This window comes from Dromaius novaehollandiae, chromosome 4 (genome assembly GCF_036370855.1).
Source record: "Dromaius novaehollandiae isolate bDroNov1 chromosome 4, bDroNov1.hap1, whole genome shotgun sequence".
NCBI classification, from domain to species: Eukaryota; Metazoa; Chordata; class Aves; order Casuariiformes; family Dromaiidae; genus Dromaius; species Dromaius novaehollandiae.
Window position 1 is genome coordinate 37,780,316 of NC_088101.1, and position 22,463 is coordinate 37,802,778.

General features: G+C 37.2%; 1 protein-coding gene across 2 annotated transcripts in view; it reads left to right on the forward strand.

The window, feature by feature from the left end:
- The window catches only part of EDNRA (endothelin receptor type A), a 35,534-nt gene extending 16,866 nt beyond the window's left edge, over positions 1-18,668 (forward strand). The window contains exons 4-8 of one of the 2 annotated variants that reach the window (XM_026106366.2): positions 6,002-6,200; positions 10,114-10,266; positions 12,455-12,588; positions 12,997-13,105; positions 13,657-15,007. In XM_026106366.2, coding sequence (XP_025962151.1) covers positions 6,002-6,200; positions 10,114-10,266; positions 12,455-12,588; positions 12,997-13,105; positions 13,657-13,671 — 610 coding nt within the window. In that variant the 3' untranslated portion in view covers positions 13,672-15,007. The other variant, XM_026106365.2, reaches the window with a different exon arrangement.
- The last annotated feature ends 3,795 nt before the right edge of the window (positions 18,669-22,463 follow it).

Genomic DNA, 22,463 nt, shown 5'->3' on the forward strand with positions numbered 1-22,463 from the left:
AGCAGCTATGAAGTTTAGAATTTGTTAGCTAAGTTCTGACCAACGCAGTTCTACTAGGCTTAATTCTACTGTTACATGTATTTTCGTAATTTGGAAGTAACTCAACTGAAGCTCTCTCTTTATATATTTATATATATATTTTTACAAGCACTAGTTAATCCCCACAACAACCACATGCCATTTGCATTTGAGTATAAAACTTTGTATGGGATCAGACAACCCATTTAATTTCCTCTCACAGTTTACATGCTTTGCCAAGGACATACTCTTTATCACCTGGTGCTACTCTAATAAATAGTTGCAGATAATGTGTTAGAAAATAGACATATATGGCTGGATTCTGACAGTAACTAACATGAGGTGCATTCAGGTTAAATTATAGTGAAATCAGGATCTGACAGCACTTGCAACGAGTTAGAGATAGGCATTGTAAGTAGCATCGTCACATTAGCACAGAATTCCACATCAGCTAATGTAGTCTTTTTAATAAGAAAAATCGGCCAGTATGGAGCTCTGTGCTGTCACAGCTAGACTGTTTCTAGTCTTCAGCTTTGTTCATTTTTATTTTCAAAAAGCTCCTGAAAGCTAGCTCATTTACAGTTCGCTGGGTGCTAAACATGGGGCTGCATTCTGCAAGGTAGAAATAGATGGGAGTCAATTGGTATAATCAGTTCAGAGCTCCACAGCTTCAGTAATTGATTCTCTGATCCTCTTTTGAAGACTGTGGCCTTGCTTTAGAACAAAGTGCTTGTTCTTTTCTACAAGGATTGGTCTCTGTGTCGACTATATCCTTCTGCTATTGTGAAACTCCACTCATGACCAGTGCTCCTTCCACAAAGTGGCTTGCACTGACAGCGTAGTAAGGTTTAACTGTGCGTGGCCAAGGGAAACAATACTCATTCACATTTGGAGAGGGTTTTCAGAGGCTGACATGTAACACCAAACCAGCCTTTCACCCTGCAGAGGAAGCTCACATTTGTTACAGATGCCTCTCAGGCATTTTTAAACTCTGGCTCATGAGGATGACTATAATCTGACACTTTTTATAAACAGTGCCTGACTGTAACTAAGAAGAAACGTATTTTCCCTCCTGAGCTTTTACTCTTGCAATGAGTGGGTTTTAAGATGAAGAGTGAAGACAGGGATCTCATTTCACATGTATACAGCTTATTGCCCCTTCTACATACTGCGTTGCTTAGAACAGTAATCTCAGGTTAGGTGCTTTCACCTGACAGACCAACTTCCATTAAGTGTATTAGATAATCAAGATTCTACACTAAAACAAAGCAAAAAGAGCTTTATTACATTAAGGGCTTTCCGGTCAACACACTACAGGCCATCTTTAAAAGGGAGAACTGCTGTGATCTCTCATGACGAGCAGGAACAAATCAATGTTAGCCACAGTAGTGTTATCTAGGAACTGTTCTAACTCCAGTCTTGACAGTGACTGCTTCTAATGTGCTCGATCAAGTCTCTTGCCTTTTCTGTGTTCTTTTTCCTTTTTATAAGCAGGGCTGATGGCATTTGCAGAGTAGAAATACGTCATACCAATGGGTCATTTGAACAATTAATTTTCTAATCCTTGTCTATGTCTTTACAAACATGTGATTAGTCAAAAGGAATGGAAGAGGAAAGCACCTACTCTAAGACAGCAGGAGTACGGGACTGATAGTTTGCAGACAAGTTATGGCCCATGATTTCATTTTCATATGCTCCTTGATTTCATTTCATACGGTGCATACTACATACTCTTTTTTAAATTCTGACTAGATACCACTATGGTAAAATTCATCCAAATATTGTTCCAAAAAGTAATCTAGGCCATAGCAGACACCACAAGCACCCAGCATTAATGAGACCAATACCGGAAGGCTCATTAGAGTTCTGGATTTATAACTGATCAAACACTGACAAAATCATGGAGAAGGTATCTCAATTGGTTGCCTATCAAAAACTACACCGAAGAAGCTGCTTGACTATAGTGGCCAAGCACTGAAACAAAGAAAAAGTATCAGGTATCCATGGACTCTTTAGCCTAGAAAAAAAAGATATGATGAGAACCCATTTATCAAGGTTTTAGCCAGACAAATTCCAAACGAAAATAAGGTACACATTTTTACCAATGAAATTAATTATAGGAAGAAACCACCCGGGAGAGGAGCAGGGGTCCTGCTCTTAACGTCCTGAGATCAAGACAGGATGTCCATCTGAAAGACATGCTTTAAGCAATTCATAATTAGATAGGAGTGCAAAATATTTAATTGCGTATAGGTATACTTTATGATATAATGGTCCCAAGTCCTTAAATACTGTGCATCTCTGTGCAGGAGGGACTGAAGGGTCCATGAAAAGCAAGTTAGAATAAATAGCTAAGAATAGGTGAAAAAAAGGAAGCAGAGAAAACAGAGGAGAGAAAGCAACTGAACGGCACAGTATACAAAAGTCAACAGCACACGGGGAAGCAGTAGAATATGAAAGGAGAGAGAAGAGCAGCTACAACAGTAAATAAAGAAATGAGCTGGACAAGAACTGAATATTTTAGAAAAGGTTCATACAAAAAAGGAAAAAATAGTAAAAGAAATGTAAGATAAAACATACACACGCAGATTTTAGATTTGGGAATTAAATGTAATGCATGACGTGTCCATTTTATTTCAGTTCCCTGGCAGATGTCCTATAATCTCTAGGTCTGAGGGAAATAAACCCTGCAGTATTTTCCCACTCCTAATTATAGGAGGTTTGTGGCTAGACAAAGATCCTATATATTACATAATTCACAGAACATCCACTTGAAAAATTATCCTACCACTATTTTTCAAGTCACTCTTACAGCAATAAGTAAAGAGACCAAGTAATTGCAGGTTAATATGCATTCAACATATTCTGATCTAATTACTGAGCTTCGTATACTTCAGCTGAAATCATTCATGAAATTCTTCAGCTAACTCCTCATCTGATGGGTTATTTGAATTTTCAACTGAAAAAATTACCAATAAAATATATATAGGACTTAGTTCCCTACTGTTGTACATACTGATCTTCTCTTGTACAAAGCAGATGTAACACAAACAGAACAGGTACAAAAAATGCAAGAAAGGAAAGTCAAATTCACAATTTACAACTCACTTGTTGTTACTAAATTTACACAGGTAGCATAATACAAACTTTACTTTTCTTATTTGAAAAATATTTACAGCCCATAGTTTGTTAAGAACATCATTTAGTCAAGGATGATGAGACAGTACCATGTAGCTTGTGCACCGGATAGCACTAATTGTAAAACTGTCAGTCAGTAGAAAGTAAAATTTGCATTGATTGTAAAACTGTAAAAGTTCACTTGGTACAAATCTTTGAGTATCTGTACAAAAGGGTATGTTTCTAAGTATATACCATCTAGTAATTAAAGCCAAGATTTGATATTTGGCAAAAGGCAATATGAAAGGATCACAAACATGATTCAAAATTAAATTCTAATATGAATTAATATATGTGTGAAGATATTATGATGAAGGTAGCTTTCTCAATCATTTCAGTATAGTTTATTCATTCGCACGCTCTCAGAATTCCAACCTCAAAGGCCTCCTCCCCATGATTGAAACACTGCCTCCCTCCTTCATGATTTGAAGAAAAGGATGCCTTTAGATGTTTTCATTTTTTAATCTGCAAGTCTAAAATGTACTAGTTTGCTTTAGTATGTTCCAAATCTTCAGTTTATACATATATTTATGTAAAAATGGTGTACTAAGAACCTGTCCATAGCATACTTGTGACTATGCTGTGTATGATATTGCTATCAATATCAAAGCAAAAGATTCTAGTCTGTTTACTACAGGAATGATGTTATACAAGGCTCTGACACCTTCCTGTGGTGTTCTGTAATAATGCTTTCTATAGTTTTCCTGATGGGCCGAAGGCCTGATCTAGCATTCACACACCTTCCTCCCTCTGTTTTGTTCAGAGAAGTTTGTAACGGGAGGATGCCTTTTAATAACCCTAACATTCACTGACCTCTGTAGCCTGGGGTCCAACTTCTCTTAACTAGTGCTTCTTCTCATCCTCCCAAACTCCATCCCTTCCCAGCACTCTCAAAGCATCCCAACCCAGAGCTCTCAACTGCTCTTTTCCATAAACCCTTGGTGGGAGCCCTCAAGCCCCCAGTACTTTCCTGGTTAAGTTCCTCCTCAAAACTGTCTCACACCAGAATTCTGTATCCCTTCCAATCCTCTCTCTAACTCCTACCCTAATTCTCCAACCTAAAGCTTCCCAATCTAAACTTGCCTGTTCTTCGCAGTTTCAACTTTCCCGTGCCAAAGCTCACCCAGCCCCACAACTCAGAGCCTACGTATTTGCAAATCATATGCTCCTGGTCTGCTGAGGGCACCTCCTTTTCCCACACCCTTCACCTTCCTTGTGCCTGCTGGTATCCCCTGTTGTACTCCAATTAGCCTCTGTCATCAGCTAAAATCACCACCTGGCTCCTGCCTTGACAAAGTTTTAAAAATAGAGGTGGCAGCTGCATACATCCAAATTTGTCTGCCAAGACTCAGAGGGGCAGAAAATGAGGGCATGTCTGAGGAAGCAAAGAATACTTGCCATAGCCAGGACAATAAAATGACACAGCTCCTTATAAATTCTTAATCTGCTTCAATAACCTCTTGTGCTGACATTTTTAAAGTAGGGGAACAATTTTTCTTGATTTTTTTCTCTCTTAGCTAAAGAAGAATGTTTCATCAGTGGATGCCATGATAAAGCCATGCAGTGCTATAACTCCAGATGGGAAGCTGTAACTATTTTGGGGAAGTAAAATAAGCAGTTTAGGAAATGTTAGGTCACAGATGAAAGAAAGCTGTCCAACACATACTTCCGACTATTACAAGAACAAAAATACTGTTTGTTCTTGCCCTAATTTTGAGATAGCACTGTCTTTGCTAAATTGTTGCAAATGCTAAATAGCTAATTTACGGCAGTTATTCCTAGACAAAAGTTTACAGTCTGCTACTGAAAATTTTATTTACAGACCAGTTTGTACTCTGTATTGCATGCCTATCAGTCTCCTCCCAATAGTTTTTGAACCTTTTGACTAGACATGGCACAGAGATTGAGGTCTCAAGGATAAAAAATCCCTACAAGTTCCTTGAAAATTGGCAGACAGGTAGAGGAGAAAGACCCTCTAAGTTCCTGTACTGGGAGAATGGATGGAGTCTGATAACAAAAAACCCCCACCATGGAAGGGATGGAGAAGGTAAAGGGAGAAAGAGGAAAAGTGAGAAATGCTATAAATGCATGACTATGTGTAAAGCTTCTTTAAGAATTCTCACATTTTGCCAGAGATTCCAGCTATGAGACACATGTATACAAGAAAGCAGGTTTCAATAATTTCACTTTTCACAGAGAAACTTGCTATCTAAGGGATAAAGTCATGGGAAAAATGTGTTGCTTCTGGCATGTACAGACTTTTCTTAGCTGCGCACTTCAGTTTCTGATTGGAAAGGTGATGCAGAGGCTAAGACTTGAATTGGCAGCCAGACAGTCCTTACTAGCACTCAGCTGTAGTCTAAGGTCAAAATAAAAGTGCCTCATAAACCCAGTATTTTTTAACATTTAAACAGGATAAGTAAAATGAGTGCATTTTCATGTTATGAAGAGTATTTTCACAGTATTTCATCATATGCAAGCTGACGACTTCACTTCGATTAGTACTGCTGTTACTACAGATGTGGCTGAAGGAGATAAGCTGTTTCAAATCTGCAGAATGGCTTCTGGGCCTGAGAGCTTTTTTCCTTCTGATACATAAGTTGATCTAGTAAAAGGCATTGCCTGTCCTCACAAACCTTGTCTACTTTAATCAGAAACCATTAGTGTATGTAAAAAAAAAGCAATACAAGTTGAAAACAAGCTGGGATGTCAGCTTCAGGATTTTATTTAAAATTTAAAACTAGACCAAGAGCTCTGGATCTAAGGAAGATACCGGAGATTGGAATCTAATGCCTGTCTCTTTCAGGTACAGAGCAGTTGCCTCCTGGAGCCGTGTTCAGGGAATTGGAATCCCTATGATCACTGCTATTGAAATTTTCTCCATTTGGCTTCTGTCCTTTATATTGGCTATTCCAGAAGCAATTGGTTTTGCTGTGGTACCTTTCAGATACAAGGATGAAGGTTATGTTACCTGCATGCTCAATCCTACAAATAGTTTTATGTTGGTAAGTAACATCCTTTCTTCTCTTCTTGGGATTGGCAGTACATATTTTAGACACTTAAGATACTGGGTTATAGTGTTAAAATATGCTTTATTCATCCATTAAAGTGTAAAATGTATTCTAATGTATACTGACTGGTGCAAGGAGGATCCTTCATTTACAGTGGTCAGTCTCTATTTTTATCCAGAGATAGCAAATGTGTCTTTACAACATTTCCATTCCTTCACTAGTGAGGATTCTTTATCCAGTAATTTACAATGTAGATCTGATTGAAGTACAGTCAAGAACAGCACCAGTGTAGCCAGAGCTTTAGGAGGTATTGCGTTTCTAGGTATAATACCTTCGAGCTTGTAACTGTCGGAAAACATGTTTTACCATGATGAGTCATCGTTTTGTATGCAATAGCCAACTTTTGGCAGAAAAACAAAAGGGTGGGGCCATGCTCTAACATAACTTCTCCTCTTCCGAATGCCATTTACAAAGTCAAGCAGAGTAATCCCTTCATTTATAAGAATTCATGGCTACAAACTTGACAGACTCATATCTCTAACCTAGGAACCTTGGTCACTGTTAGCTGTCATCTAGAGACAGCAGCACAATATTCAGAGCAAGAGAAGTGCCTGAGTAGGCTTGGACTTCTTCAGCATGTTTCATAGCCCTCATCCACAACGCTACTGCAGCTTAACAGTTGTCAATACCCACATCAGCTTGTTTAAAGCAAGTCAGGTGGAAGTCACTACAGAGTTAACATATCTTTACTACATAGAAGGATAGTGGTTCTGCCTGACCCTCCACTGATAAAATGGGAAAAGGTATCTTATATTTTCCTTTGTGGATCCAAAGAAAGGCCAGATACAGTTCACCCAGTAATAAAAAATGATCATTGCTCTGTTCTGTCTGAGAGAAGGCAGATAATGCAAGGTCTTAACTATTGAGGGAAACTCCACATTTTTTCCTGAGCTAGAATTTTTCATGATAAAGTATAAGTTTCTCTGTTTGTTTTCAAATGTCTGACACTTCTCCTTTTATGGGATCATAACATGGCTTGGGCTAGAACTGGGGAGGGGAAGGCACCAAAAACAGCTAGAAAATTTAGAAAATAAAAGGGGTGTATGATTCATGGTTTTCAATGGAAGATCCCCAAATTCAGTATGGTTACACAGACTGCAGGGATGGCAGAAACAGCAAGAGACAAGAGCAAGAGAAAACAAAAGCCTTTCCTTGATGGAAATAAAACATGTAGGTGAAGGGCAAGTAAAGTTGCCCAGGACTTACAGTATTTTTGTTTCTAAAGTCTGCAGATTCTATGGCTGTAGATATTTCAGTTACAAGAATGAGATTTATGAAATGTGTACTGTAGCAAATCTAGGCTTTTCGCTTTTATAATGGCTGTTTTTTTCCACAAATGTGCCTGGGCAATCTTCACTTCTTCTCTCCCTAAGAAAAAGAATAGTTTTCTCCTCGGTATTCTCAAAAACATTACAGTTCACGTCTTTTGTGGGCACATTAACTTTAATGATCATTGTTCTGTTCTTAACTCAGTAAGTAGAATAGCTTGGTTTTTTTGTTTCTTAGCAATAATTAGTATCTTTTACATGCTCAGCACAATTCAAAAGCTCCAAATCCCCTCAATCCCAAGTTGATTTTCCAGGAAAGAAACCAGCATTTACTTTCAAGCTGAGAATTAAGTGTTGGAAGCCTCAGTCAAAATGGGTAGTGTTTCAATGAATTGCGAGCAAATAAAAACATGATATTAAAATGGAAATACCATTTTAACTTAATTATAGTATTTACTACCACAAACACCACAATAAACAATCATTAAACTTTGGGAAGGAATTAAGATTAACTTTTGTTTTTAATAGGAGCCTTATTCATGTTTAAAGCAATCCTTGAAAGACTTGAAAGATTCATGCTTGACCATGATTCCCAAGAGGCTGAGTGCACTAGGAAACTTGTTTAAAATGCACATTTCCTGTAGAAAACCAGTTCCATGTGGACTTTCAAGACAAACAAAAGAACGTCTATTTCTCTTAAATCAACCCAATTTTGTGCTTTGATGTAAGCTTTGTGAAGCTCAGATTCCATAATCATTTGCAGACATTTTCATGAAGGTTTTATAACTTCACAAAGCCAGGTCTTCGTACAGAATTAATGCACTGGCCAGGGTTGATACACAGAACTGGGTGTGCGTGTTCTTTGTGACTGACATGCAATGCTCACAAAAGCTGTTAGACTATTGGGACAGAAAGTTTGCCTTGTTAATACAGCATGGATTCAGAGAGTACACATTTTGCTGTGCTGCCCAGCCAACGCGCTTCTAGTCTGACCTGAAGGAATTTGCCACGGAAAAAATTATTGTCTTCATGTATTTGCAGTCCTTTTCTCTGCAGAAAGAGTGCTAATTAGATTTCCCCTCAGTACAGACTCTTAAAATATGAAGCATACTGTTTTCTGGTTTTCTGCTGGCAGAAGCTGAGTTCCCAGGGGGGAAATTCTGCCCCCAAGGAGCGTGCAACTATGCAGTGGATTGCAGCCCCTCCTTTCCCAGGGATGAGGCTAATGAGGGGGAGAAAACAAGCTAATCAACGCAGTTCAAAATGTCCTGTGAGGTGGGGTTGTGGCCTAGATACCAGTACTGTATGCTAAATTAGCAAACTCTGTAAGCAACTTACTCTCTCTGTTGGGGTGGGGGGATAAAAATCAAAAACATTTCCCTTTTCTCTGTAACTCAACTTTCTGATGTAACTAAAGTAAATTAAAAAAATAGCATTATTAGATACTAGTCTATTAAATTACATCCATTTTCATCTTTCAAAGTTTAGCACTCTTTAGTTTTAAAAGTAAACATGATATCAGATGTTTGACTTTTTCAAATGGGATTCATATAGCCCTCAGTTATTAGCATTTTGATATTTGGTGTGGGAACTGTGATGTTACAAGAGCACATCCACTAGGAATAAACAAGCTAAGAGAAAGATTATGAGAAAGAAGGTTCCCTTTTGCACACATCCATCTCAGTGACTAATAACGTAGAGACAGGAAGTATTTAAAATGTCATACTTCAATGCACAGTTTTGTCTGAGCATAAAAGTTAAGTACAAAAATACAGCATTTTCTCACGTCTGCAAATATAATTATCTTCTGAAAAGTACAATTTTAAGTGTTTTGTCAAATGTAGTATTTCCCATAATACATAAAACCTTAAGCCACAGTTAAGAGTTAAAATTACACAGCAGAGTAATGCTACACTATCAATTCACTCTGTGCCCAGTCACAAAAGTGAAATGGTATAAATGGCAGGCAAAGAGTTAAAAGTACCTATACCACTGGAAGCCACCAGTCCTAAGTTTTGCATATAACAGACAAATGCTTACGAAGTGGTCTCTATCTGCCCAGTACATAAGCAAACCAACTAGCAATCTTTTCACTGATAACAAAAGATGACTAAGCTTACAAGACATTTTGAACCTTCCTTTTTTGGAATCAGGACAGGAACCATAGAGGTAAATGGCATTTCCTGAGGCTTTTAGTGAGATTTGTTATCACAAACTGACACTTGCTACATTTTGGCATGTCATTTTTGTGAAAACTGAGCTCTGGTTTTCATGAATGGGAGTACATGTCCAGAAAACACAATCACAAGAAATTAATTCCAACTCAAAACAGGTTGTAACAAAGGTACACACAGGCTATCAGTAAGGTAAACTAAAGGTTTACACTGCCACAATTCCCATTTTCATGTTGGTCCAAAATAGATCAGAAAGATAAGAATGTTGACATAGTTCAGTACTGTTTACCAATAGACTTAGACTTGTAAGAACCATACCAACTGTCACACTCTCTGTTACATTTCTGTGGTACTTTCTGTTGAATTTTAAGAAAATATCTTCTCTTTTCTTTCCCTTATCTGCAGTTTTACAAAGATGCAAAGGATTGGTGGCTGTTTGGTTTCTATTTCTGCATGCCACTGGCATGTACTGCTATCTTTTACACACTAATGACTTGTGAAATGTTAAACAGAAGGAACAGTAATTTGAGAATCGCTCTCAGTGAACATCTTAAGCAGGTAAATATTAAGAATGACAGTCTTTGAAAATGCTGTTCTTCTATCTTTACGTTAGCTTAGAAATGTTTCAAAGTGTATCTGAATGCAATAACTTATAGAAAGTGAGGATGTAGGTTATTTATGACCTTAAGATATTCAGTCAAACCCAGAACATAAGAGATCACACTATAAGGAGCTACTGAAGACAACATGCTCTGGAAGTTCACCAGAGTTTATTTCTTTTCTTAAGTGTGACAGTTCTGCTCTCCCACTCTTTAACCTTAAATCACTACTGGCTATATGCCTTGGAATTTAGTTACAAAGATTTGCCAAAATATTGTTTCTTTTTATTCATAAAGATACAACTCCATGGGTCCTCCCTATTTTTGGCATACTTTGATGCACAACTTTTGTGTCCTATAAAAAGCAGTTGTAGAGTAACCTGGTTTTAGAATAAGCTGGATTTTTTCAGGCTTGTTTATCTGTTGCAGTATCACTACTGTAGCTGTACTGGCTATAGAAAAGAGGAGTAGGAGACTTGGACAAACAAGTAATCACAGAGCAAAGTCACTCACAAATCTCACTTTGGTGTTTTTGCAGCACTTTCTGATGCTTCCTTCCTTACTGAAATTTTGAAAATAATCTGCAGCTTTTTCCCTGCAGTTAGTCAGACAATAGGATACAATGACTAACTTCAGCCTATCAAATCCCACTCTTTGATTTAGAAACGTGAATCCCTAAAGCAGTCCCCTCTGCATGAGAGTGAGTTCTCTGAGGGGTTCTCCCTCTGCTGGTTCATTCCAGACTGGGCAGACCAGAAGATCCTCCTCCCATGGTGCAAATCCTCCACTTCCTTCCCTAATCAGGCCCCTAGGGCCTGCAACACAGTTTCTCCTAGGGCCCCACATAATCTACTCCACCTGTTAGGACTAGAATGGTATGTACAGGGCAGTCTTCCCTCTCTCTTTCCCCATCATGAAGTGCAGCGCCCAGCATGTAACTTGGACTGGTTACTGGAGGATGGATTTATGCCGCAATTTACAAATGTAAAGTGTCTTTTTAACTATCACTTTTTGCTCTTCCTCTCTTTCTCCTTACTCCCTACAGCCTTGTCCACATTAATGTCTAGTTATGATCCTTTCATATTTTGATGAAAACTGCCATGATAAGAAAGAAGAAACAATAATAGTCTTATTCGAAGACAAACAGGACTTAATCTAATCATATATTTGACTAGAAAATTTTTAATGACAGAGCCTTGCAATGCTTGTTATTGTTACACTACAATGGCAGTTCAAGAAGTGGTATTCTCACCCCAAGTATGACTCTCTTCATCAAATCCATGCCTACCAAATACCACTCATATGCACTGTCAAAAATCCACTAAAACATCTGTAAGTCTCTAGAGCCACATAAAATATCCATCAAATTAAATTATTTCCTGACAAAGTATTATGTGATTAAGCTGCAATACAGAGGTTTCTAAAATTTTGTTTGTAGAGGGACTGTTTATTCAGGAACATCAAGATCACATAGCAAGCACACACAGCAAAATTAAAACACTGTGCAACTCTTTCCTGTTCAGCATCGCTTTACATGACACAATGCATACACACTAAATGTAAAACAGTACATCACAGAGAATTTGACATCCTGACTAGATACACAGTTGAATAAAACTTCTTTACCAATTGATTTAGGTGCTGTGGGCTTACAAATTGCCCCAAATCAAGGATTAGATGAAAGTGGTTTAACAGTCCAGTCTGATATCAGTTTCCCTAATACATGAAAAAGTCTCCTTGCAGAGTGCATATGCTCCTGAAGATAAAGGTTTATCCAAGGGATTGCCAGAAAACTAATCTAGTGCAGAGTAATAGGAATGGCTAGCAAAGTAGTCAGGTTCAGGAAAATCCAGCGATGGATTTTCCTTGGCTGACAGCTCAATGAAGGCAATCACCCATGTGCTCTAGCTCCTCTAGTCTAAGTGATCAGTAGGCTCTGTTGAGGGTGGTCAGATTTCAAGAACTAGCTCAATTTATTGGCTCCATAAAAAAGGTTTCATGGACAGCAGGTAGCCTGGAGGCTGTGCTTTGGAAATCCTTGCATGCTTATCTAGATTACTTACTTTGCTGCCAACATCACTCCACTATAGACACCTACCAATATGAATTAGGCCATCGGTAATCATTTTCTTTACTTCTTTTTCTAGCGTCGAGAAGTTGCAAAGACTGTTTTCTGTTTAGTAGTGATTTTTGCTCTTTGCTGGTTTCCTCTCCATCTGAGCCGAATTTTGAAAAAAATGGTATACAATGAAAGAGACCCTGGCAGATGTGAGCTGCTCAGGTACCCTATTTTCTTATATCAATCAAATGTTCTTATTGAAAAATATAATGCAGCACACTTGGAGATTACGTAAGGAATGTCATTGTGCATGCAACTGTGATGTTAGAAGAACTGACTGTTATTTCATGATTTTTCTACTACATCCTTCTATGTTCAGGAGTTTCAGCTGTAATAGGGTACAAAAATTAAAATAAATGTTGTCTAATGCCATTGCAATCACTTTCCTCCTGCTTTTGTGAACTTGTGCGAGACAGGTTATTCCAGACATGGCATGGTAAAAGATTAGATTGAGGAAGCTAGTTGACAGAGAATGTTTCTGTGACAGAAGAGACTGCAACCACAAATAGCACAGATGCTTTGACAGTATATGAAGAGTTTAAATGTTTTGTTTTTTCTTTTGTTGCCTAGTTTCCTGCTGCCACTGGATTATATCAGCATCAACCTGGCAACCATGAACTCTTGTATAAACCCAATAGCTCTCTATTTTGTGAGCAAGAAGTTTAAAAACTGTTTTCAGGTAAGATACTGTTGATGAGATTTTATGTCCAGTTGATGAACTGCATTAAATCATTTAGTTACTACATATTTTCATCCGTTGTGAGAATAGGCATGTAAAGGAATGAAGGATTATAAATCATCTAGTTTTCTAGTAGGTCACATAGCACACATACCAAACTGAGAGCTGAAACTATCCTCATTATCTGAAATGCTAAACCAGTAAATAAGTTTGACATAGTCCTCCTATGTAAACAATCACTGAGATAGTCATGCTCTTGTTAAGTACTATTTATCTGCACGTGGCACGTACATGAAGCAGAATTTGTTTGATAACGTATTTCCTACTCTGGGTGAGGACAAACAACATGCACAGAAGATACCAAATCTGCCTGCAGTTAAACAGTCACATTCTGACTAAAATTTTCAAGCTTGGATACCAAAGCTGGGCACCTGAGTTGACTTTGGCAATTAAATAAGCATTAATGTCTTTTACCTGCATTTTTCTAGTTCCAACACAGGAAAATGTATTTTAAGGCTAAAATAATTTCCTTATCACACTGTCTCTGCAAGTCCCCATTCACCTAATAAAGACAATACAGGAAGAAAGAAAATGAGAGCAAATACTGGAGAAGAAAGTGGTGAAATGGAAGACTGAAACAGCTTTATCTGCAAAAAAACAAAAAGAACCGTTCCAATAAACCTTAAGGCTATGAATAAGTGACACAAGCTATTGAAAAATATAATAAATGATTAAAATAGAGAATGCTTGTTTTTCTGTAGCCCATTCAGACTTACAAACTATTTTTAAGGGGTTATTTCCACATGAGAAATAAGAAATCTGTTTTGCCATCTGTTAGACATTGATATTGACAGTTCCATACTTCAGTGGGAAACTGGAGAAGATACTATGCCTGGACTTGTCCTCAAGGGAGTACAGTGGGTACTACCAGGCTGATCCTCGTATCATTAACTCTGTCTTTCCATTTGCCCTTCCAAATAAAATTGCGATCCAACAACTCTAATTAAATAATTTTCAGCTATTATTTAATCCTTCCCCAATTTTCACTGTAACTTCTCCTTTTCCTTCTAGTATCAGTGTGATTAATTCAGGCAATCTTTCCATTTTATAATTGAGTTTCCCACCCTACCTCTGTACTAACATAGTTATTTTACATTTCCACCCACAAATATGCACTACATGTATTTTAAGCCTGGCCTTACCTCTCTGCAACACTCCCTTCTCATTGAGTTCAGAGAAGTCATTGATCAACTGCTGCTACTGTCATTGCTCCTCTGAGACCATAACTCTTTCCTCTAAATAAGGTGGAAAGATCCCACTTACCTAGAGTTCAGCATTGCTTTCTGTTAAAGGGAGGGGAGGATAGCCAAAGAATTCTTTCTGAAAAATGGAGAAAATTGAACATCCCTGCCTGCAAAGGACCTGGGAGCATGATCCTGACTGCCTTTCTACTCTTAGCTATGAAAAAATGATGGGCCTCGATATATTCACTGTCTCTTTCGCTAAACAATTTTGTCTTCCTCCAAAATGTTGGAAGGGACCTAAATCACTTGCTGGGGAATTTTTGTTTTCCCCCCTACTTGCTAAGCAGCTACTACTGATCTCTAGGTCCTCAGCACAGTGAGAGAGAGGACTCTCCCCCAGCGCTTAGAATACGTGTGGAGTTCTGTTAGTTCCCAACCTGTTTACCTTAGTCAAACAAATTTCTCTTCTGATGCTGCAAAAGTTCTTCTTAAATAAAAACAGGCCTAAGAATTGTTTACATTTTATGATAAAAAATTTCTTTGGGTGTGGCTGTCTCTCTTCACCTAAAATCATCTGTTCACTTCTGAACAAAGGATAGAGTTGGCAAGCTGCATAGAGTTCGTAGATTCATGTTAATCACATTTTTCTTTTATTAATTTCCAGTCATGTCTTTGCTGTTGCTGCTCCCAATCTAAAAGTCTAGTGACTTCAGTGCCCATGAATGGAACAAGCATTCAGTGGAAAAATCAAGAACTAAATCACAATACAGATCGCAGCAGCCATAAAGACAGCATAAACTGAAAATTAAGGACTCTGGCACCACTTCAGAATCGAACAGGGAAAAAAAAAGTCACAACAAAGCTATTTGAACAGGAAGCCTTGTGAGTGTTCCATACAACATAATTCAGAAGTGTGCACCCTTGCATATAATTCCAGGGGTGCTGAGTAGGCTGACTATAAATGTGATGTTCTGTGAACTGAGATCGTCTGGATGGTAATTCTGTCTCTGAAAATTATATTGATGTGTTTATAAAACCAAAAAACTGACTTGAACCACACTTGTGGTTTGCTTTTCTGAACCAAGCAGGAACTGTCTTGTATCTCTGACTGGTACACTACAACCCTTTTACCTGACTGTCACCTACAATTAATCACCATGGAACTTTTCAGAAGATATCAATATGGAATCTGTCTATGACTGTATATTTTATCTCTGCCCATTTGTCTTTTACCTTTATTTGTGGTGGATATATTGCATACACCAGTATGTTTTGCATGTTGTTGTTGGGTTTTTCTTCAAGTCTAGGTTTGAAAATGTGTTGGTTCACACCAGTATTTTATTTACTTATGTTATGAGTCAGGACATTAGCTGGTCAGGTCACATCTGTAGCACTTCAATACTCAAAAATAGTAAAAGACCATTTAAAATAGCACCAACATTTGGCACTTAAGCACAGGTTAATACTAAAAACAAGGTATCAATAACACAGTACTATACAGTGTTATTTATTTGAATGCTCTCTACGAAGTAAATGTATTCTATACCAGCAAAAAGAATGAAAAATATCCATAGAGGGGAATCTTACCATGTGTTTCTGATCAACTGCCATGTTAATTCATAAACTATATGAACCTATTAATCTATTTAGATTATAGCTGCTTTAAATATAAATTGAAACGAGGGTCAGTGGAATACAGCAAAACATTATTAAAGCAGTCCAAAGAGTTTTAAGAATGTGATTACTATCATAGCAACTATGCACAACACTATTTAAATGGACAGAAAGTTAAAGTCATAGTGAACATGAAACTATGGAAGTCCATAACAGCTGTATGTGCATAAGGACATTTTGTACCTTATGCTTGCAGAGTTTTTTGTCTTATTCTCACAAAATTTAAACATTTTAATGGGGTTTTTATAGTTTACTAGAATTATTAACCATACAAATGCTATTAATAATATATAGAAAATATTGCTTGCATACATGTAAACAGGTGATCTATTTTTCATTTCTATTCATTATGGTTACATGGCAAGAGATTCAGTGTTTGGCTATAAAAGTTTTTAATAGATAGCCTTTTATTAAATAATGGAATTAAATACTGTGGTATCATGTATAATATGCCTCCTACATAATTCTGCTAGGAGATTTATAGCATCTGTTGTGCAAGGTTGAGAAGCCGTAACTAAAAATCCATGAGTTTTTAAACATCCAGTTACATTTCAAGTGAAAGACATAATTCTGAATTTTTTTTACAAAGTCAAAATACTAGTGCCTACAGTGACTTCTGCTGCACAAGTTTTCCAAATGTTTACATACACACAAATATTCTAACATATATTAAAAAAAGTTCTTTATGTATTTTTGTGTGCTTTTGTCTCTATGGCATATATGCATGTATAAATACATACACATTTATGATAATATGTTATAAGCCTAAATACAGTCTTTTGATGTGCTCTGTAGTAATACCCAAGAGCATGCTATTGAACGAGACTTGGCTAAATTTTATTCAAAACTTTTCATCCTCAATTTGTATTGAAGATCACAGCAAATGAGTAACAATGCTTTCCCCTGAAAAGGCTGGTTTAGTGGGTCTCTTTACAGCCTGACACCTTCACTGCTGCTGTGACAGAATGTTGAGTGGATGAAAAAGGTAAACAGAAAAAAGACATGAGGAATGGATTTAAGTGGTAAATTGCCACCTCATTATTTCAATGCAAGAAAAAAAAAAAAAAAGCTTTGTGCTCTTTCCCCACCTCTGGCCATCTAACCATCTGATGGTTAGGTGGACCAAAAATTCATCCCATATCAGCAAACCAATAATCTGGTTGTTCAAAGACAATCATTTCTATCTTTCTATACAGGGCAGTGAACAGCAGAGGCAATCCAGGCCACAGATACCTTAGGCCTCTTTACTGCTACAAAAAGGGGATCTACCCGCAAAAATTTCAGCTCTTACCTACTTCTTAAATTGACCATCTTCAGGCTTTACCATCACTGATATCAACTACAAGTTGTAAAAAGCTGACAGTTTTCTTTCCAGTATTAAGACTCTGAACATCTGTTGCTTTCAACCCAATAGTTGGCTCTGTTAGATGGCAAAGAAAGTACACATACACATGCAATACAAGGCAGACTTTAAGCCAGTTTAGCCTATCTGGAAAACACATGTTCCTCCTCCCCAAAGGCTGACTGACCTCAATGACAGCACTATAAAATACACAACTTGTGTCCTTTAACTAAAGAAAAAAAAAAGGCAAAGTATCTAATAGATGCAAGAGGTTTTTTTTAGAAAACTTTAGAAGATTCTTTTAGAAGCTTACTTCTAAGGATCGAAGCATACAAAAGCTAGCTAGCGGTCCTCATCCCATCCCCTCCAGCCAGTGGAAGGACAGAGCAAGCCTAAACGGCAGTGAGGAGGAGGTCTCAAACTTTGTTTTGCATAGGGCTGCTGCTCGCACAAGCCAGTCATAAAGAGAAAGGCTGTTATGATGTGACAGCTCTGGTGAGCAGGAACTGATGTTTCTGTAAAACATATTAAAGTACATACTTATTTCATTCTCTCCTACTATTGCCTCTTGCATTGGTTATGGTAAATATTGCTCCTAGTATTGTAATTGCCCTCAATTTTGAAAGACTTACCTTTCCAAAAGAACTAACAAAACCCTTCCATGATTCTGAAATTCAACTACCCTATTTAACTTTAGCCTTTTTCTGCCAATTTCTACAAAAAGGTGCTCTGACATTTATTTTTGTGCATCAGAAGCAATGTAGGTTTATTGGGGATTTTGCTCTGCTGCTTTCTCAGCAGAAACAGGGAGAAGCACAGAAGCTGCCTTCTTTTTTACATCAGAAAAGCTTTCCACAATAAGTATCCTTCCTTCCTCCTCCCTTTTTATAGATGTTTTCATGTCTGCCGTTTGTTTTCCCCTCAGCTGAACCAAGTCTAGCTTTTTCTTCAGTTGACAGAATCTCTGTTATCCGTAAGTTTCTTCTGTATGGAATCTTAGAAGACCCATCTCTCCATCTCCTAATCTTATCAGTAACCTCGACTTCATGTCTATAGTTATATTTAACACTTTTAATGCCTCTGGCATATTAATACTTTTTTTCCTACTCCTGCTTAGTATTGTGTCTCTTGTATTTAAAAGCTTCAGGCTCAGAATTATTTTGCTGGGCAAGAGAAGTATTTAGCATGTTTTCAGTATGATTCTTGATTTCAATTTTTTTTTCTTATTCTTCACTTGTTCAGACTCATTTGTTAGACTTTTTTTAACGTCTGTGTATCATAATTAAAATATATTTTATTATCACAGTCCTCTTTTCTGTGGCCTTCACAATTCTGAACTTTTTTCACTCTAGTCAATGTAAAACGTCATTGACTCTTTTCTCTTGTATACAGTCGTACATCTCAACTGCAAACACTTTCCGGGCATTTCTTCCATTTTAGAATCCAGTTATTATCCTTGTTTTTAATTTGCACTTATTTCAAATCACCTCACTAAACATTTCCTCTTTGGTTTATTTTATCTTTATTTGCCTCACAGATACAATATACATAGGCGTTGATTATATTTGTTTGTATATATTTATTTACACATGGAAATCTTCATGCTTCGGATGTGACCTAACTAGCTCCTTTGCTTTGGAAAAAAAAAATGCCTATGCAGTAATCCATCATAAATCTTACCTGATAAACTTAGCTTGGCTCCTTGAAATGAAGCTTATGCAACCCTCAAGTCTGCATATGTTTATATTTACTTTCAAGACAGGCAGTTTCAGGTGTCTACCTGTCTGTCCCTCAATCTCTCAAAAATAGCTATTGAACCCCCTAACCAATTTCCAATACATTTTACAGACTAGAGTTCTCATCACTATGAAGTTCCAGTGAGTTTCATGAAAATCTGTGGATAGATAGAAGAACAAGATCCTGCTAGTGCTCTACACAGAGAATTGCTGAAATGGATTTTATATCTACTCAACAAATTCACATGATAGAAGTTATGAACATCGTAGCTGCAGGAAAAGCTTTGATCAGAGGTTGTTACTTTTAAGACATCTGAGAATCAAACCACAACACACACATTCTTGGAAACCAGTATTCATTAAGTTCCATTGCTTGTGGAATTACTTGCTTTTTTGCTGTTTCTCTCTCATCATTTACATATTTACCACAGTCTTGCTACTGTATCATTTCATTCTGTGAAGCACTATGGGATACAGTCTCCAAGAAGGCATGGTACAAATTCAAATTCCTCTGTATTTGTATAAACAGATTTCTGCTCAAATGTCCCTGAGGGACAACATGCACTTTCAGTAGAAGACTGCATGCTAACATTGCCTTACAAAATTCCTTCAAGACAATCAATTGTGCAGAGCTGGGCTTAGCAAAGTATTCCTAATTTACACTTCCCACCCTTTCAAAGATTAAATAAAGGAAATTATCTTCAAAATTAACGTGAGGGAAGATACATAAAAAGTCTATAAACCAGAAACAATCTCCAAGTGGCATAAAAAAACAACCCAGGCAAGTTTGAAATGTGGCTCTAAAAGAAACACAGCTATCAATAGTGCAAGTGTGGGAAAGGAAGATGAGAACTAAATCAAAAAAAGCAGATCATCTCCAGTTTCTCTAAAGGAAGATGAAATGAAATGACTTCCAGTATTCCATCTAGAATCAGCTTTTTCCCTATACAGACACAACTGCTTCTGAAATGAACTGTTGTTTGAGTCACACTTCTGCGGTCTCATAGGTTACATTAGCTTGTTATTCTTGATCTGTTAAAAAATACTGCTTCTGTATTTCAAGGTCTGTTGGGACCTTAAAAACACTGAACTGTAGCTCTGCTTTTTCTTGTCCATCATTCACCTGCAACCAGTGAAGCAAGGGGAGAGTCATGATCGACTGTAGGAGTTTGGAGGGAGGGTTGTTTTCAGATTTTTTAAGCCCCCCTCAGTGTCAACCTGACTTGATCAAATCTTTGTATACAGAGCAGTTTCGGAAAAGCCATCCAAAGAGGCCTTAACTTTTTCAGCTATTAAAGATTACATCTTCAGTTTTCCTACTTTCTTCCTGCTAAATAAGCATACCATAAAAAAAACCTCCAACAACATAAAGACTGCCAAATCCAGCATTGCCATAAGCTGTAAAGTGTTGAAAATGCTAATACATAGAAGAGTATCACAAGTGCAGGGAGCACATCTCCAGTGCTGTTTCATCCTCATATCGTCTTTTAAAGCAGAAATTTTAAGTACCAATGTTCACATAGAGACTGTTGGGGAATCAATTGCTCCAGTTTTTAAAAGAGTATGTTGTTGCAGTGCTAAATCTAAAGATTTCAACGTAAAGACAATTGTTGTTGCCTTTGCATGTTAATTATAACTTTTCATGTTATGATTATTTCTGAACAATGTCACTTACCAAAGTGAAAATGCAGTAGAAAATGTGTCATTGCTTTATTCGATTTATCAAGTTGTACTAGAAGCCACTGCACAGCACGTTTCCTATCCGTCCGCTTTTTTTTTGTTTGTTTCATAAGATTTTAAGTGTTATCAGGAGCTACAAGTGTCATTCTTCTTGTCCCTTATGCTCAGGCAAAATCACTATGTTGTCCTTACCAATACACACTTCAGCAAAACAGGTCTGAAACTTGCCTCACATCTCTCTAGTAATTTCTACACTGTATTAATCAAAAGATTTTTTGTAAACAGATTGTTTTATGACAATTCAATGCATTTGCACTATAAAAGCCAAAATCTATGCTCAGAGTTTAGAAGGAAAGAACAAGGGGAACAACCAGCAGAGGCAGTTGCAAACAAACAACTACTCTAAAGCCGGCAGAAAAACAATGTATGTTCCACAGGTGCCTAATACACCTGCTGTTGTCTATCTATAAAAACAAAAGTACACTTACACAAAAATCTAAATATAAGATTTCTGGAAGTGAATCAGGCAGTTTAATAGTAACAGATATTCTTTCACCCCATCACCTCACATGATATATATTGCCTTTACAACAATAGCAGTCCTCAAATTTTTTTTACAACATACATTTAGATAAATAAATTAGTAGATGATAAAATCTCATTTGCTATCAGGGGAACACATTTCTCATATTTTAAAATACTACCCTTTTCCTCTTTACTCACTACAGTAATGTTCAACACAGTAAGTGCTAGAACTGATATGAAAAAAAATTATATTTGAACAGCTTAATCTGCAATACCACATAATCAGCACAACATAAATCATCAAAAATACTTAGTCTACTCATTTTTCTATTTGATAAATACATTACATTTAGAAAACTTGGCATTCTAATTCCATTTAAAATCTAATATAAAATACATATTTAATAAATATTTAATGGGAATTTCCAGAGGTACAGGGGACCATGGGAACTACATGTTACAAATACACACATATACACATATATGCAAGAATTTCTCATGACTCAGTATTTTTCAAAGCCTCTACAACCCTTCCCACCATTTTACTTAAAAACTCTCTATAACTAATAATTTTAAGTAGGCTACAGTGGAGCCACCTGTAGTCTCTTTGAAGTCCTTCAAAGCTACCCTACCCACAGGCAAATAGCTATGGCTGTTGGATCACACAGCCAGCATATGACTATTGGACATCAGTAGTTTAACAGGCTGTGGTTCTTTCTCTGAAGAGTACAGGGGATAGGAAATAGCTGCAGTATGGTCACAGCAAGTGAAGGTGTGGCCCATGAAAGCAGCATTATAAACAGCAGTCTCAGCAAGCAACATTAATGACAAGCCAACCTCAATTAAATAAAATAATTACTTTCTCGCACTTAGCCTAAATTCATGGGCTTGGTTGTCAAAGCTGTTATTTGAATAGGATGTACACTATCTGGATCAAGCTTATCTTTTGCTTGGGGACAGGGATGCCTTGACCAGTGGTTCTCCTACTCACCAGAAAGCACTGGTTCCTGCGCTCATTATCCACCATGCTCTTCCAGCTCTTCCCCTTACACCCTCATCACCCAAGTCCACTCCTTAGCAGCATTCTGCCCACATTTCTCAGAGGAACTGAGTATCTACAAATTGCTCTAAAATCTGTGATTTGGAAATCTCTTAGA